The 17,777-nt window shown below is 42.1% G+C and overlaps 1 protein-coding gene across 7 annotated transcripts in view; it reads left to right on the forward strand.

The window, feature by feature from the left end:
* Positions 1–17,777, forward strand: part of LOC112564286 (melanopsin-like) — a 67,896-nt gene that overhangs the window by 41,920 nt on the left and 8,199 nt on the right. For 6 of the 7 annotated variants that reach the window (XM_025238988.1, XM_025238989.1, XM_025238991.1 and 3 more), the window contains exons 3-5: positions 1,208–1,468; positions 1,698–1,821; positions 7,365–7,433. In XM_025238988.1, the coding sequence (XP_025094773.1) occupies positions 1,208–1,468; positions 1,698–1,821; positions 7,365–7,433 (454 nt within the window). The remainder of the gene's footprint in view (positions 1–1,207; positions 1,469–1,697; positions 1,822–7,364; positions 7,434–17,777) is intronic. The other variant, XM_025238992.1, reaches the window with a different exon arrangement.

A 17,777-nucleotide genomic window follows, 5' to 3' on the forward strand; every position in this document is an offset into this window, starting at 1 on the left:
GTTGTGTTTGCCTGTCCTCAGGTTTGTCTGACCATGTGTCTGTCACTCAGTCTTACCTACCTCCCTCCACCTTGTGTCACCTAGTCTTGTGTGACTGTTCACAACTCTGTCTCTCTTGCTGGCTGCCTCTCCCTCCGTCTGTCAAGCTTTAGTCTGGAGGCGGTGTAGTCTGTGACAGCTGCAGGTGATGATGGGACCAGCAGCCTCTTTGTCTACAGAAGGTGACAGCACGAGCTCTTTGTCTACAGAAGGTGACAGCACGAGCTCTTTGTCTACAGAAGGTGACAGCACGAGCTCTTTCTCTCAACTAGACATCAGGATTTGTCAGTCGGCTTCCCTTGGGGATTTGTTTTTTGTTTTGCTTAGTCCCCCAAAATAAACTTTTTTTTAACCTTTTCGATTACTGTACAAGAATGTACTTTTTTTAAAAGCGGGGTTAGGAAGTTCCCAGAATAAAAAAAAAAAATTAGGATGGTAGTTTGCGGCATCAAACAGCTCATTTTCAGAACAGGTGCGACAGCCACAAACACACCTGTCTCCTGCATGTCCTGGCTACTTTAACACACACACACCACAGATATCATGGAAAGGAAAAGCAAAAACCTCGCTGACCCACTTCCAAACCAAAAGATGACCTCACTTTCCTGACAGGTTAATAAGAGTTCTAAATTAATTTTTATATACATGTCACTAATAGTGCAAGAAGGTCACACATAATTATAAATCTCAAAGAAATAAACAGTTTCGGTTATAAACTAGTCCGGATTTTGTTGTGGCGGAGCTGTTTACTCAGTCATAACCGCAGCCATTAAATGCAGCTCTGCTTGCTAAGTTGAGGACCGTTGCTTCAGACACACCACAAAAACTTCAAAGAAACTTGAACTCTGTGTGACCGGCAAGTTAAAATAGAAAAAATATTTTTAATTACCGAATTTTGGCAAGGATTTCATAACACAAAACGGGGATTTCCATGCTTTCGTATAAGCTCCAACAGCTGGTAATACCTTTACAGTGTGCATGTAGTGACGTACTCGGGTAACACAGGTGAGCGCCAGGTCACGTCACGTGCCATCAACTAGCATGAGAGTGTCACACTTTCACATCCACACTTTCCCCCTCACTAAATACTACACAGGTGTTGTACACAAACAGTCAGGTCCTGACAATTGAAGAGTCAGTAACGGCTACCACGGTGCTGTGCTTTCAGGTGACCAACATCTTCATCCCTCTCATCATCCTGACCTTCTGCTACACGCGCATGTTCCGTGAGATCCGGGCACACTCCAAGCGGCTGCAGGAGAACTCCACTCTGGAGCAGGACATCATCCTGGCGCAGCAGAAGCGGGTGACCATCACCTTGTTCATCGTGTTGGCCTGCTTCATCATCTGCGCGCTCCCCTACCACCTGTACGCCACCTACACCACTATCAGCATCAACAAGAAGTTCTCTCCCTATATCAACCCTGTGGTAAGTGTAGAAAGAGTACCACACGACCTTACCCCTCCCCTCTCACGATTACTGAAACAGGTCGCCATTGGCAACCATAACAGACCTAAGCCTGTTGTAAACTGTCCTTTTCCTCCACGTGGGTCAGGTGAGTACAATAACAACAGTGTCAATACAGATACAGCAATGTTTTTTTCTCGGCGTAGTTTCACCAAAAGTCATTAAGGAGGAGAAATGAATTCTGTTGCAGGCCTACTCCTTCTTGTACCTGAACAGCGCCTGCAACCCCATCATCTACGCCTTCAGGAGCCCTGCGTTCCGTGAGGGCTACAAAGAGATCCTGTGTCAGACACCAACCTACATCTTGAGCGATGGTGAGATACCCTGGCTTCTAGAAACCTGTTTGTACCATCAGCGTGCGGATATGATTTTTTTTTCACTTTGCCACAATTCTTTTAGTTCTGTCATCTTGGTACATCCTGTAATGAGGGAGGGACAAAGGGAAATGTATTAATTTTGACAAAAATATTTTTATACAAGGGGCGTAGACACTTTTTTAATGAAAAATATTTTTTGTGTGTGTTGTCAAAACAACTTCCGTGACAATGTGAAAGGTTGGTAAGTGTGATAATTGTGTTATATGTAACATTATCAGCAGTGAATCATAATGAGTCTCACATGTAAATTTTCTCACGGAAGTTTAGCGCCAACAGACCAGAGACCTATCGAGGTTTGACAATAATTTAAAGGGAAGAACTCTTGTCCTTTTGTATCAGTTTCAGTGATAACTATTTGTGTCGCTGGCACACTGTGTAATTCATCCACGTATGAAGGAGACACGCATCAAGGAACTTGCGTGTTTCAGTTTTTTTTTTATAATTTTTATTTATTTATTTTTTGCTTGTTTTGTTTTGAGTTGAGGCACGCTGTGCTGCTGCTTACTACCAGGTACGTGATCTGTAGTGTCGCTTGCCTCCCCGAAAAGTAACGACAGGTTGCTTTCATGCTGGGTCGGTCGGCCGGCCGCTTGACTGGCCGGCTGCTTGTTTGCAGGTCCGATGGGCACCATCAGGTGTCGCACCTTGCGCTCCGAGTCCTCCACAAACGGGGCGGGCTTTATGCGCTCCGTGTCCAGGTGATGACTAGCTTGTAGTGCATGGACTGGTTGGATGAACTCGGTGTACAGTACAGTTGACAGTGTACATGGATGTCTAACGCCATGACTTTCCTTTCTACTACTTCCCCACAGCGCATGCGTAGACTTCCTCTTTTGTTTTCTTTCATCCTTCTCCCGGTTTGTTTCTTTGAACTTTCCGTGTAGTATGAAACCCGTAGTGCTGCTAATTTTATTATTAGACCTGTAGAGCATAGACTGCCACTATATATATATATGTGTATGTATGTGTGTTCTTGGCGTTTACTGGAAACCGTGTATGTACTTCAGGACAGATGTGGGCTATCCCCTAGCAAATACAATGCAGTCGAAAAAAAAATGGCTTTGGGGTGGAAGACCTCAATCCGGAACATATTTTCCCTTTCCCTGGGATAGGCTGTTTGTTTCTTGTAAGAGGTTTGCCTAGCACTTTGGAATGAGTAAACATATCGGCTGTAGATAAAGGTAAAGGCTTTGTCGCCGCGAAGGGTGTGGTCCAGAACACACGCATCAGCTTTCATCGCTGGATTTGGCTTTGTAGGTGGGACACAACAAAGAAAGGTTGATGGGAAAGATGTCAGGAGAGAGAGAGAAGAATTAGTGTGCGCACAGGTGTGCAGGTTCCCCAGACCTAACAGGAAACATGAGATCTGTCGTGCGAATAGCGTCCCTCCCGTGTCTAGTTCATGGACTTCACCTGTTTTCAGAATTTACTAGAAGTAAAGAGAGTTGAGTAACCTGCACCTGATTACTCGTCTGATAACATGTTCATTCGTGCTGTCTGTCGCGCCCTCTGGCAGGATCTGCCCACCTGTGTCACGTGTCTGGTAAAATGGAATTCATTACCTGCGGCAGTACATTGACATACTAAACAAATCCTCAAAGAAAAGGGGAATGCTTTCGATGGATGGGGTTATCACAGTTTATCTCCAGAGGTTGCTTGTAGGAACCCCAGTATATGAGATCTGATTCACGTCTTCACGTTTGTCCAGATGTTGGGGAACAACCAGCAGGCATAATTTACCGAACGAAAACAAACAGAAAGAAAGTTTTGAAATAAATGCAACTGATCAGGGTTTATAAATAAATTTAATTTGATCAGTAAAGGAGATTCCTCACTGGAAACAATATAATTACATCTTCAACCTTTGAACATCAGCATCACTAATAATAAAGCAACTAAATAATTTATCATTATAGCTTCTTCTACCTTAAAAATCATGTTTTTGACTTGCACCTGAGTTGAATGCTCACAGTGTTGTTCACATCGACTTTCGGGAGAGATTTAATAAAGCCCGGCCTCGAGCCTATCATCAAAGGAAAACGATAAGCTGGGCGATTTCTGAGACAAAGAAAAGATAATCTTGCCGCTTAACTTTGTTTGATATTGGTTTCTTATCAGAAACCACCTGTGGAGAATATGAGTGTTCCGAGATAAATATCATAGATATGGACAATCGGTGTAGCAAAGTTTTAATTTTTTTTAACAAAGAATTTTGACAGCATGATAGAAAATTGCCAAGCATATATATGATAGGTCGAAAGAAATCTTTAAACCCCAAGACCCCGAGTTTCAGAATCGCTATGTAGTGTCTTTGAATGGAACTTATCTACCAATCTTCATCATAAACCAGCTTTCGAAAAAGTTGAATTTTGAGGCCACTGAAGGTTTATTGAGTAATTCATGTAGCCCTACAATTCTGGGTGGTTGTGTAGGATTTGTGGGTGGATGCTGGCTGTTAACATCTAGTTAGACGACAGGAAGACATTAGTCGGCCACCCGTCACCTGAAGTCAGCCTCTCGACAATCATAATTAATGTGCGTGGAAATGAAAATCTCTTTTTCCTCACTTTTTTTTTAACTGAAAGACTTTTTATTTGCAGATGTCGGCTTCTAGTATTATCTTCTAGCTAAATATAAAGTTAGCATCTTTTTTTTTTTTTTTTTGCCAGGGAAAAGGTGGGGACGGGAATCCCTCCTACGATTTGGTTTTTCGGTTAAGACTTCGAATAATTCCCTGATACTGTGTGTAGCATCCCACTTCCGGCAAAAGCGCAATAGAGCGAGGAGTCATCACAACTGTCGTCCACATCACTCACCGCGTTAGTCGTTAATGCGTCGTCGAAACACTGCGTCAGACATTAACGATGATTTGTGAAAGCGATGCACGGCTTAGTCTTAATGCCTCAGACATGATGGCGACCATCTGGTGCCTTGAGGACGGTTAGCAATTCTCCATCCTCCCCGAGAAAAGTGCATCACATCACGCCAGTCGTCTGTGTGCAGTTTGCATGCCTGTCAAACTGTTTCTCAAACCTCGCATGTAATGTTTGTAGGGAAGCCCCCTGGGTCCTTATCTGACGATCCGTAATAACTTGAACTTCGTCACGCGGAGCTGAAACCAATGCAGGTGATAACCGGTGCGATTGAAAACCATCTGTGTCCTCTTCATCCGATGTTAAATGGACTATGATAAGATACATTCATTCGCCTTCAAAACACATCAATATCAAAACATTACAAAGCCATTAAAATGTCGCATCATCATTGATGGAATTGCGATTCACATCCTTCCTGGCAATGTCCAGTCGCTAGACAGCTAATAACCACTGTGATAATTGAAAAATATATTGAAATGATGTGACAAAGTTCGTGTGACACACAAATAGGGAGTCACGCAGTACATACACCGAGTGCAGTGTATTTTTTTTTTTAATTAAAAGTTTGCTCCATCCCTTTGGCAATGACAATATTTTATTAACTCCTGTAGACATTGTACTCCACCAGAGCACGCAAATATCACCAATCATTCCTTCACAGAAAACAACACATAATAATATCAAACTAGTAACTCATCCGCTCATCAGAACAAATCAAATATCAGCGATCACGTATCGTCATGCAGCGAGTAATCGGGAAATAATCATATACGATAACAGAAGCTTTATGGTAGTTGCCAAGGCAACCAATACATCCGGCGAACATCCAGAAGGGCAATTAACTTGCACAACAAATATCTGTTACAGTTGCTTTCAGGTGAGCGTCTGCACTGATCATGTTTTCAGGTGCAGACTTTTATCCATTTATCTCACGTGAACTTCGAAACGATTGAGCCAGTGATCAGCTGATGAACATGCCAGCAAAGTTGATCCTCATTGATGCCATTTCCCGTCTGCCGAAAAAAAAAAAAAAAAAAAATAGAGAAACGCATCAGACTGCAGACATGGCGCGTGTTGCGCGCGTGGGGCGGATAATTGCGAGCGTTTCTCTCGCCCTCCCCTCCCCTCCCACCCAGAAAGTGTGCAGCTGTTCTCTTTCTGTCTGATGCTTCATTGCAGACAAAAATCTCTTGCTGCATCCTAGGAAGTGAGAACCATGAGTGCTGTAGCTAAACCCTAGTTACCTGTAGCTCCTCACCAGGACAGTGATAGTGTTGGTATGAAAATAGTTGTGTCCCTTGGCATTAATCTTTGTCTGATGAAAGCCTCTGGTGGAAATATGATTTGTAATTATTTCTAGTCTGTATCTGTAATCATTTGCTACACGGATGAGACAGGACCCAGCTTTAATCAAGTCTGCCTTTTAGTAGTGAGATATCTGTCCTCGGTAGCGCTCTTCCACCACGATGTTGCTTTTTTTTTTAATCACAGCATTCACTAGACCAGAAATTATTTTGACTTCAGTACTTTTTTCTTTTAATTTTATTCGTTTTGCAGATCCACATCAACTTGTAATCATTCCTCTGCGTTTGCAGCTATCATAGTTTCACTAATCGTTTGGATTTGATGTTTGTCTCCAATACCTGTCTTCACCATCCTCAGTTCCTTGCTGTTAAGTGATGAAGCATGGAGATGTAGAGTTTGTCTATTTTTTTCTCTCACTCATTGTCATGTGGACTGCCTTGTAACCGACTTACTCTCTTGGCCTTCAACCCTTCCTACAGGCAGTCGAGGACTAAGAAGCCAGGAAACCCTTCGTCTCCAACCAACCGCCTAACTCACAGCCAGGTTCTTAAACTAAATCTCTTTGTTCTGCTGTTTGTTCTTTTTGCCATTGTTAGTCAAGCTCAGTTGTTTTCTTGTTTACTCCACGTGTCGGATGCATCAGTTCCTGCTTTAACTAGCAAACTGTGTCTAATGCGCATGTGTAGTGCCGAGTGGTGACAATGTTTCTAGTCCCTAGCTTGTGCATGTCACCTGGCAGGTGTCAACTGTATTGACATGATAATGGACAAATTATATTTTACTGTGCCTGGATTTATTTCTGCTTTCAGTTTCAATAGTTATGTATGTGTTTATATTGTGCGGTGTAAAAATTTTGAGGTGGAAAATATTTGTTAGATTTTAAAAGGTTTGTCTATAAGTTATGTGTGTTCATTGGTTATATTATGTTATCAGTGAATATCTGTTCATAGAGATGTATGTCTGTTCATTAATGAAAGAATAGATTGTGTTTGTATTACCTACTATAGATTGAGTAAAGAAAAGCTTGACTGAGCTGTCAGTCAGGTTTCTCTTAGACAGGTACAAAAGTAGAATTTAGTATAAATCACCTGTATGCCTGTTATTATCTACACATATGCAAAGAGGGGAAAAGAATTCATTGCTGTTCAATTTGTTCATCGATCTGTTAGCCAGCCTACTTTCTTCTTTCTGTCCGTCCTTCCTTCTAGCTATCGCTTTTTTCATCCAATCATCCATCCATCGTGATGTAGTCAAGGTGAGAGTGTATGAGACTAACAAATGTCCACCTGCCAATCACAGGGATTCGTCCAGCACCGGTACCTCCGGTCGCAGGCAGTCCTACCTGTAAGGCTCGGGCCCTGGGCTCAGGTATACGACATGGCCGCCCCACGACACGCAGCCCTATAAGCAGGCCCCCATCGACTAGCCTTTCACCAGCAGACTGTCAAGCACCCTTTGTTTTTCGTCGAAATATTCTTTCAAAGAGCTCAGATTGTCAGGAGGGACTGCTGTGCAAACAGAACGGGAGTGGGAGGGAGCGAGCTGACATGTCTGCTAAAGGAAAGTCGATGAGGAGGCGATGCTTGAAGGCTGATGGTCTCATGAGAGGCGCCCCCTTGTCTCAGGCATGTTATTCTCCTGTCTAAGGCATGACCATGTTCGCTGCACATTTATGTCTTTCAGGTTTGCATCTTAGCATATTTAGCCTTTTCTGAACTTCTTCAGTTCCAGCCTCTTGAAATCCGCTTCAGGATCATTTTATTCATGCGACTGTACTCGCAACAACTAAATTTGCTTGGTTTCTTTCCTGATGCTCTTGAGTTGAATTTTTTTCATGAGAACGTTTTGCTCAGAAATATTTTCCATAGAGCTGAATTTCTTTATTGTTTAACTAACCCGTTTTTAACAGATTGTTTTGGTTTGGGTTTTTTGTGGGGGAAGGGTTGGGGATTCGAGCACAACCGTTCTGAGCAGATTGCAAAGTGTATGTCCTACTTGGAAAATAACACCACAACATGTCTGAATATCTTTTTCTTTCGCTGGAACTACTTTTCTCGAGTTATTAATGTGGCTGAAATAAAGCTTTCAAATATAACATTCTATAACTCATAGTAAAGTGCGAACTGTAGCCACGGAGTAACACAGTAGTGTCTGTGTGAGTGAGGAGTGCATGGACATGAAGGTCTTGAGGCCTCGTCTCGTGGAATGCCGGGTGTGAGATGAGGCAGGGCCACTCTCTCTGTAGCCCTTCGTCTGTAGTGCAAAGACAATAGTCTTTAGTTTGGATGGTAGTCACTAGACAAGTGGCATGCGAGAACCGCAAGTACAGCGATGATGTTGGCATTGTGGGTGTAGCTGATGTACAGTCAGCAGGCATGACCATTGTACAGATCATTAGGCATGACCACTGACTGTACAGATTATTAGCATTGACTGTACAAATCAACAGGCATGTGCATTTACTGTGTATTATTTCTTACAAAATGCCTGCCAGTATCAAAAGCACATCCTCTCATCATATACTTGATGATGTTGAAGGCATGTGTTCGCGCTGCCGTCAGGTGCGTTTATATTCTTTGTTTGTGTCTTGCCATCTGAAGTTTGTTCGTGTTACCTATTCGCACCTTGCCGTATCATATACGTATGTATTATGCATTACATGTTTGTACCTCTCCTTCTCAGGTGAGCTTCATGTACTGTCAGTTCCGACTGAAGACAAGTGTTGTAAGATTTTGGACCAGCAGGTGTATGTTAACTGTTGTTGGTAGCAATGTGCAGAATATCAGTTACATTTATGTGTAATTGGTAAAAGAAAACAAAACATCAGTTGTACTTTCATGGAAAAGGGCAAGGAGTCTGCAGACGATCATCATACAGTTGCCGGGTCGCCACGAAGTCCGACATTGTATGGTGGACAGTGTTGGAGGAAGAAGGCGAGCTAACAGAAGGCCGCCAGTCACGTTCTGTTCATTACAACTTGTCATATCTAAGACCAAATGTTTGTAGGAAATGGTTTATGTTGTACTGTACCTAAGTAGAATAACGATATGTAGACCCAACAAACTTTTTACAAATCTTTCTTAACTTTCTGTCCCATCCCTTTTTCTTAAGTAAAGAAGACATTTCCTGGTCCAAATTACAGAAGTATAGCTGTCATTATATTTTTTTTAAATTTCTGAACGTATAGCAATTGAGCTTTTACTTGTAAGCCTTCTACAAGAAATCTGTATTTTAAACCGCTTTGTGCATTTAGTCGTCGAATTACCTCGTCATCAGACCTGCCATTAATAGATACTATAACAAACCCTCGTCAGGCATCTGCTTGGTTCCTATCGTACTACAATGACGTCACGATTGTCCTGCTTTCTTTGCACTGGTAAGAAATTCTAACCTTACATATCGCCAGCAGAATGCATGGCGCTCCCTCTCGTACCGGGAATTAGCAACAGAAACAAGTCCTCTGTAAAATGACTTTTTGCACTGTGGTCAACCTTTAAAACAATGGGTGGAAACCACGAGGACAGGGCTGTGCGGCGCGCCATCTATTTCCTCTTCATGTCGTCTGCAGCTGACCCAAAGGATCTGCTTTTGCGCCGCAAGAGGTGGCACGCAGGGTGTTGGTGATGATGATTGAGGTCTGGCTTATTAGTCAGATGGAAATGGTGCCATAGAGGCGAGCACTACACAGCTTTCTAAACTCGCGATAAAATACATTATTTTGCAAATTGCACTCTGTGGAATCCTCCGCAGACGGATCCTCCCGCCCAGTCGCCCTCACTCCCTCCCCTCTACCCACAGACCAGTTGAACATGATGAATATGGATTTTCACATGGAAGCAGTCAGCGCAGATGTTTTATTTTCATTCGGGTCAGTTTATTTTCTTTGTCCTCTCCCCCACCTTTTTTATCTGTCTCTCTATTTTTACTGTCCTCTGTAGTTCCCTCAGTCTCTCCCTGGTTTTCTCTTCCACTTTCCTGTTTTCTCCTCCTATCATTTGCTCTTAACCCCCAACCCTCTTCAACCGATCAGGTACCTTACTCATAATTTCAGACCAGAATAACTAATAATCAGAATAAATATAAACAAAATGCCAAAGCTCTTTTTTGGCGCCACTCATTCAGAAGTAATAATCAAATGGATAACATCAAATGAGTTGCTAGTAGGGGGTTGGGGGTGGAAGAGAATGAGGAGCAGAGAGTTCATTATCAAACAGAATGTCCCGCTAGCTCTTTGTTTATAATGGTGACGTTTGTGTATTTTCTGCTTCTATTTTCTGGAAAATCACCGTTTAACGTTAAGCAGCCATTTTCCCTACATAAAAAGAAGGAAAGAGGGATGAATGAAAAGACAGAGGTTTGTATTAGTGCTTTACAATTATCTCAGAGAAAAGAAAGGTTGGTAATAGTTCAGATTAGAAAATCATGGAATGTCACAGTCGCGTTCTCTGCATTCAAGCGTTTTTATTTTATTCATTTTATTAAAATATTCTGTCTTTTGAAAAAAAAGAGGTTGAACTTTCTTCCCTGTGGCACAGCCCGCCATTTGTGTTGCTTGATTGGTTCACTTGGTTGTGATTTTTTGTTTGTTTGTTTGTTTGTTTCTTTGTTTGTTTGTTTGTTTGTTTTATTTGTTTGGGGTCCATGTCCTTTTAAACTGTCTTGAATAGAGCTTGGCTTGGTAAAATACAGGTTTCATGAGGTGGGTATGGTGGGTGCGCGCATTCACTGTCAAGCTCCATGTCATGCAAACCCTAGCTGTCAGCTGGACTATACTGTGAATAGTCCTCATACTGTCAGTATTGTCACGTGTTTATCATATTTAAACATACCAACATACAGCCTGCAGGCTTCACCGACATTGTTCATTTGTGATGTTTACCGGTTGTGGAGGTCAGCTCTGTGGTGCTGTTTCAGTGGTCAAAGGTCAGGTCTGGTCATCAGCCCGCCCAAAAGCTTGGCCCATGCCTACACTATGACCGTTGCGGAACTGACTCTCCACCTCTAGCAGCAGCCACACCCGAGCCTGGAGATGCTGGTGCTTTTGCTGACGTGGGCTTGTGCTTCATCTGTTGCTGCTAAAGTCTCCGATGCTTTGTTCTCCCTGACTTCCGGTACTGCTTGATGCCTTGGTCGGCCCCCGATTTGCCCGAATGTTCTCTCCGTGTTGTCTGCATGCATCAGTGGTCTGAACCCTTCTAATGCCACCCATCTGTTCCACCCCCAGACTCCATTTCCACATGTTCCGCCTTGGCCTAAAACTGTCGCAATTAACAGAAATTAAGCAGGGGTAATGATCGACCTTAAAACTGTAGCTCTTCTCTCCTACCCCCTGCTTAACCTTCATCCATTTACATGGCACTCTTCCACCTGAAAAAGAAATCAGGTGGGTTTTCTTGATGAGTTAATTTCGACTGGAGTGTTGAAACATGGCGCCCCACCTTTGGCAAAAAAGCTTCCTCATCTTCTTTTTTTCTTTCTTTTCATGGTGAAGTGAGGCAAGCCGTCTTTGATCCATCATTTAAACGCGCCATCGTGCTGTTTTGCTATCATTAAGGTTTTCGTTGATTGTCTGAAGTTGCACCAGCTGCAAGAAAAAAATGATAAGAACTTCCGCAAGTGGTGTGACCTGTCAATCAGTGTCTTTGATGTCTTCAGAGTAGACTTCTCCCAGCAACAAACGCCACACCTTGTGGACTTTGCAGCAGGTACTTCACAAAACCTGACCTCAACACGTGACTGTTTTGCGCACTTGCATCACGTTTATTCCAAAGCTCGAATAATGTGACTAGCAGGCGTACGGGGAGACTCGACACCGAGCAAAAAGTTAAAAACGAGTTCGCCAGGTAGAAAAATTCCACGCCCGCCCTCAGTTTTTGGCCAAGGAGGAGACGTGCAGCAAAACACGTTCATTCGAGCTTGTGCAAAGAGAACATGTTGCCCTGCATTTTGTGCAGACAGAAAGAGAGAGAGAGCATGTTGGACCTATTTAGTGCAGAGAGGATATGTTGGCCCCACTTCATGCAAAAAAAGAGCATGTTGACCCCCTACTGTGCAGAAAAAGAAACCATGTTGGTCTTACTGAATGCAAAGAGAATATTTTGGCCTCATTGTGCACAGAGGATTTGGACCAGAGAGAGAGACAGAGAATGGTGGCTCGACTATGTGCAAAGAGAAGGTGTTGCCAACTTTATACTTAGAGAGCATGCTGGCTTCACTTTGTGCAAAATAGAGCTCGGTCTCGCGAGACACTAAACTATTTCCTAAACAGCTGTCGCTTTTTCTGTAGAAAGAAGTCTTTTGTTGTTGTTGTTTTTTGGAATGCATGTCTAATAGTTCATAGAGCATGTCTTGCTGTGTTCATGCAGTGTCTAATGGCTCACCCAAATCTCTCAAGGTTCTGAAGACATGTCTGATGGTTGCCAACTTGCTGTCACTTCTCTCGCAGACAAGTGTATCCGAAGCAGTGAACCCAAGACACGGGACCTGGAAGAGGAGATAACAGAGTTGGAGGAAACCCTGATAAGGGATGGATCGCATTTTAAAAAAAACAACAACAAATGTTTTGGTCGGTCCAGCGAACCAAGAGGTCGTGTAGTATCTGCTTGAGGAGATTTCTGATGTTATTTTGCCGGTCAGGTTTTCTAGGCAACAAGTGGTTAGAAATCTGTTTAGTTTAAAGGAATTTTTCTGCTCCTGAAGCATTAGGGGGTCGGAGAGAGAGGACCCTGAAAATGCAAGGGAAGCCATAGATTAGATTTTCCGCTGGCAGGTCAGTGAAAGCATTCAGCCCATCTTATTCCGCAGTCAGTCGCTACAGGAAAACGTATCTTCTGTGAAAGGAATTTGTTACTGATGGCCATCAGTGGCAAAACAGTAGACTGAACACTGGGTCTATAACTGAGAAAACAATCAAATATTTGTTTGTATAAGGGGCTGTTGTGTGTGTAGGGGTGCGCTTGGCCCAGATGGAACTACTGGGGTCTGTGGGAAGTCTCAGCAAGGCAAGCATCTGGATGTACTGTGGGTGACATCATGTCGCTCCTTGTTGGAAAACATCGATTACAAGCCCTTAACTCAGCTGGCAATCGTCAGGAGGGATGATCTAATGGGGAAGGGGGACATAATGAAAGCAATTAAAAAAAAGCAAGCGTAGATAATTACATCACGCAGTGGTCTGATTGCATACTGCATGCTGAAAGTGCCATGTTATTTTGTAAACAAAGTTATAAGCGAATACCGTCTGGAAGAAAGTTCATGTTAGAAGTCACAGTGCTGCCTATTTCCAGGATTTTTCTCTCCTCTCCCTTCGCCCCACGCCTCCTTCTCTCTCGCTTCCCTCCTCCGCGCATGCTTTCGTGTGTATGGAGCAACCAGGAGAGAGATGTAAACATACTGTTGAGGTGGGGACGGGGGATGAGCGAGCGATGTTATGCTTGCTGGTGCGGAAAAAAGCAGGTTTTGGCAGCCCTCGCTTATACCGGGGATGTGCAGAAAGAACCTCCCTAAGACCACCACCCGTCCTGTATCTCTGTCTTTCCCTCACGCACATGCACGCATAAAAAGCAAGCAGTGAAAGCTACTCAGGTGCTTCTAAAAATAAGGAGCACATCCTGCCCTTACACCTGTAGAGATGTTGGCATATTGCTGGCTTTTTCTCTGTCTCTGTCTCTTAGAAATAAGACTGTTTCATTTGTTGTCATGTTGCTGCCCAAAGGGAATAACTAAGGAGAGTGGTGAATGATTAAATGTAAAAATGCCTGAGGTTTGTACCTCAAACAAGTAAGACTCCTTCTGGAAGTTTGTTTACCATTGCACATGAGAATCGAGCATGATTGCTTATTCGGCTGAGGTTGAGGTGATAGTTCAATGTCAAGGCCAGGTCTCCTGCTGAGCGACAGGGCCAGAGACTTCATCAGCAGCTTGTAATGGCGGTCTCTGGATCCTTTTTGCTGGCTGCATACTTTTGGGGGTTTTTTGGTCTGTCTGGTCAGGTTCACTCGATTCGACTGGGTCAAATGAAAACAGTAAAGAACTTTGTGAAATGACAATGTCAATCATTTTGATTCGAGTCAGAACCATAACAGTTCTTCGCTGAAGTCAAAGATTTGAGATAGTTCTTTTTTAACTTCACAAAGTAAATTGTTGATAATGATTCAGTGGGTATGTTTTTCAAAATAAGGGTGATACTCCCAAAGGGGGGCTGGTTGTGGGTAGGGAAATAAAGAAGTGGGAGCTAAGACAAGAATATTTTATTGTTTAGGCCATCGGCCCTTAACAAGAGGGTGACATTACTATTACTGAAAATTTCTAATGTCTAATGTATTACATAAAGATATATTGCAACATGTGTAACATATAGAGCATACAATTATATGGTGTACTATTATTCATTAGGCACCTCTATGTGGGTACTTATATACTGCATACTTAAACATCAAATAAAGAACTAGCAAAGGAGAACAAAATTAATTATTTCTAAGGCCATCGGCCCTTGTTACAGTATTATCACTTGTAATTTTTACAACACATACAAGAGAATGGCAGGTATTAAGTTAGAGTCTATTGAGTTGTCTGCATTCACATTAGACTGTTGTTGAACTAGAGTCTTTGTGTATCCATGTTGTGAACTACCTCACCTAGACCCATTCACCCCAGACATGGATTGGATCAAAACCTCACCTGGTCAATGTTTATGTGAGGTAACTCGGGCATCGTTTCGCCCCAATACATGCACATAGCTCCTGGAGTTCAGAGGCTAGGGGATGTGTTTTCAAGCTGCAGTTTTTCAGACCTGAAGGCGGCTAAGAGACTATTATTCATGGAATGTTTATGTTACCAGAGTTTGGTAATGTAGCTACAGAGGCCACGGTGATCCTGAAAGGTTGAAACTGTGAGACAGGAAAGGCAATAGTCTGTCGGTGGTCCATTAACAACAGAAGGGAAGTATTTTGCTTAAACAAAGGATGAAAGAGGTTTGTTTCTGTATTGGGTTATTCTGTCCCACCCCAACTACTCAACATCCAGACGCCCAAGCAAAACATTCTTCCAAAGAGATGCTGTTCATATATATAAATATATGCTGTAACAATGAAAATATATTCTACAATATCGGGTTTTAACATCTAAATTCTTGTGCACAAGGAATGCACTGACTGATAACATAGATATACAGCATGGCTGCTCACAACTATCTCCTTTTGTTTGACTAATTATGGGTAGCAATCATGATGAGTCATCATAAACATCACCTTTCTTGATGTTTGACTTGGGCTCTTGTTTCAAATCCACTTGGCTGCTCTGTTATTTCTGAGAAGCATTAACGTCATAGCTTGTCAGGTGTCTGGCAATCTGTGGTTATCAAGTTCTTTCGTGGATAAGCATATGGCTAGACATCTTGGGCAGCCTGCAGGCCTTGCAGTCTAATACCAGTCTGCAGATATGCTGCTGTATTTGCCTTCTCTAGCACTGGCATCAATGCCAGACCATCTGGCAGTCATCCAAATGTTTCAGAGAAAGCACGTCATCGGTATCAACCTTTCTTGTTGGTTCCTTAAGATCGTGCAAAATATTCATTGATCTTGTTATCTTACGCTGCCTCCCATATATTTCTGTACTCTTCATGTTGTGATAATTAATCGTTAAATGCTCTAATGTTTTGATGGCTTGTTGAAAATAGTTTTTAAGGTGTGTGCTGCGAAAATTGTCAGCTATATTTCTTTGTCTGTGATTTCAGTGCTTTATTTAAAATTTGTTTCATTGTTGACTCAGACCGTATCTTTCTATTATTTGATGGGCTCTCTATCTCCATGTTACTTAATGCTTATCTTCAACTTTTAAAAAAGTGATAAATGTATGGGTTGGTAGGGTTTTTTGCAATATTTATTTTCATGGTTTAGAACTGCAAAAAAATAGCTGAGCACCCTTGACATTTTACCTATTTCATATTTAATTTCCCACAAATCAGTTTGTTTCTTAATGACAAGATTTCATAATCTATATAAAAAAGTAAAGATGCAATGTTATGGTGGTTACAGGGTGATGAACTGTGAGTGGCTCCCTATGTCTAAAGCAAACATTGTGGAAGGCAGAGTTCAACTCATTCTTTCTGCCATATTTTACATTTTTTGATAAACACAGAACTGTTTTCTGGGTGGAGAGAAAAGGTTTTCACACAGCTGGCTCCAACCACTTCAAACATGCAGCTGGTTGTCCCATGTGAATCAAGCTCAGACAGTGCATCACAGAATGGTTTAAAGTGGAAGACATTAATGAGTATTTCAGATTACTCACATTCACCAGCAAGTTTATTAAATTTCATCTCCCTTCCTCATCCCAGCTTTTGACAAGCATGATGAGGTCAGGATGAGTGTGAAGAAGCACACACATATCAGGTACTCTCTAGGAGGCAGGCAGATGTGCTGCAAATACACTACAAGCTGCATTTCTTAGTTTTTTATTTTGATGCATAATGGTTGCCTGAGCTACAGAATCTTTGTGTAAATTGTACCAGAGAGTGCTTGGTGGATGAGCTAGGAGTGGTTGGAGCAGATGTTGCTCATTAGGTATTTTTCCTGCTGAAAATTACTGCATAATAATTTAGGCATCATGGCTCATTTTTTTTTTAATTTGCCAGCAATAGTGAGTAGGTAGGTGGAACTAGCAACACACACATATGTGCATGCATGAATGCACACACATATATTCACATTCACAAAGGAGTGAGCCAGCTCATTAACTTTGAAAGGAAACTGTTGAAAAGTTATTACTACAGAACTTGTAAAGAAGTCTTTGCAGCAGATCCGCACATTTCAGATGGAAGGGGCTTGTCATAAAATTGTCTCACTGTGGTATTTGAGACCATTTGGTGAAAAAAGATTCTGCAAAGCAGTCAGTAGCTTTTGGGCAAGACGGAGAAGTATTGTATATCCAGATGTATTACAGCCTAAACCTAAATGGCTCCAACACTTTGGCACTACTCTCATCACACTGGATTAGCACCTTATGCACCAATAGAGAAGTTTTAATGATGTGTAATTAAGTATTAAGTGTGAATAATTTTTTAAGTGCTCTAAGTTTTTGAAGAAGGCAAGTGTTTTGCGTGTCAGTGGTGCAGAGCTGGCAGTTCCACTTGTTAGCTTGAGGAAGACAAGTTTACAAATGAACCTCCTCAGCTGCTAAATTTTTGTCTTGGGATTTGTACAGTTTCACTATCATTAACAACTGTTGAGGGTAAGCCAGCAGTCATTTATTGTCAGAACTGTCTGATGTAAATATTCTTGTGTACCTGTTGTGTACATTGCATTTGCATCAGAAATTTTGTGCAATTCTTCTGTGGTGCTGTGTGTTATGACCTCTTGCATGCAAGTCGCAGGTGTGCAAGGAAACATACAGCCATAGAGGCCCACTCTCAATCTGCTAATTTCCCTTCTTCTGCAATCCCTGCCTCCATCTCACAACTGCAGTATACAAAGAAAAAAACATTTATTTTAATGTTGTGTTTATTCTGACTGAATAGTTTTGGAAAGTGTTTGTTTTCAAGTTTACTCAATATAAAATTGCTCAGGAGATTCTGTCTGTCCCCTTCCTAAATATCATATTTTATTTTTTTCTGAAACTCTTGCAGATGTAAGGGTAAGTAATGGATGACAAACATGCCTTGAGTACATTTGCAAAAATGTTTATAACAGTAACACAAATGTTCATTCCGTGTGC

Source organism: Pomacea canaliculata, linkage group LG5, assembly GCF_003073045.1.
Source record: "Pomacea canaliculata isolate SZHN2017 linkage group LG5, ASM307304v1, whole genome shotgun sequence".
Taxonomy (NCBI): domain Eukaryota; kingdom Metazoa; phylum Mollusca; class Gastropoda; order Architaenioglossa; family Ampullariidae; genus Pomacea; species Pomacea canaliculata.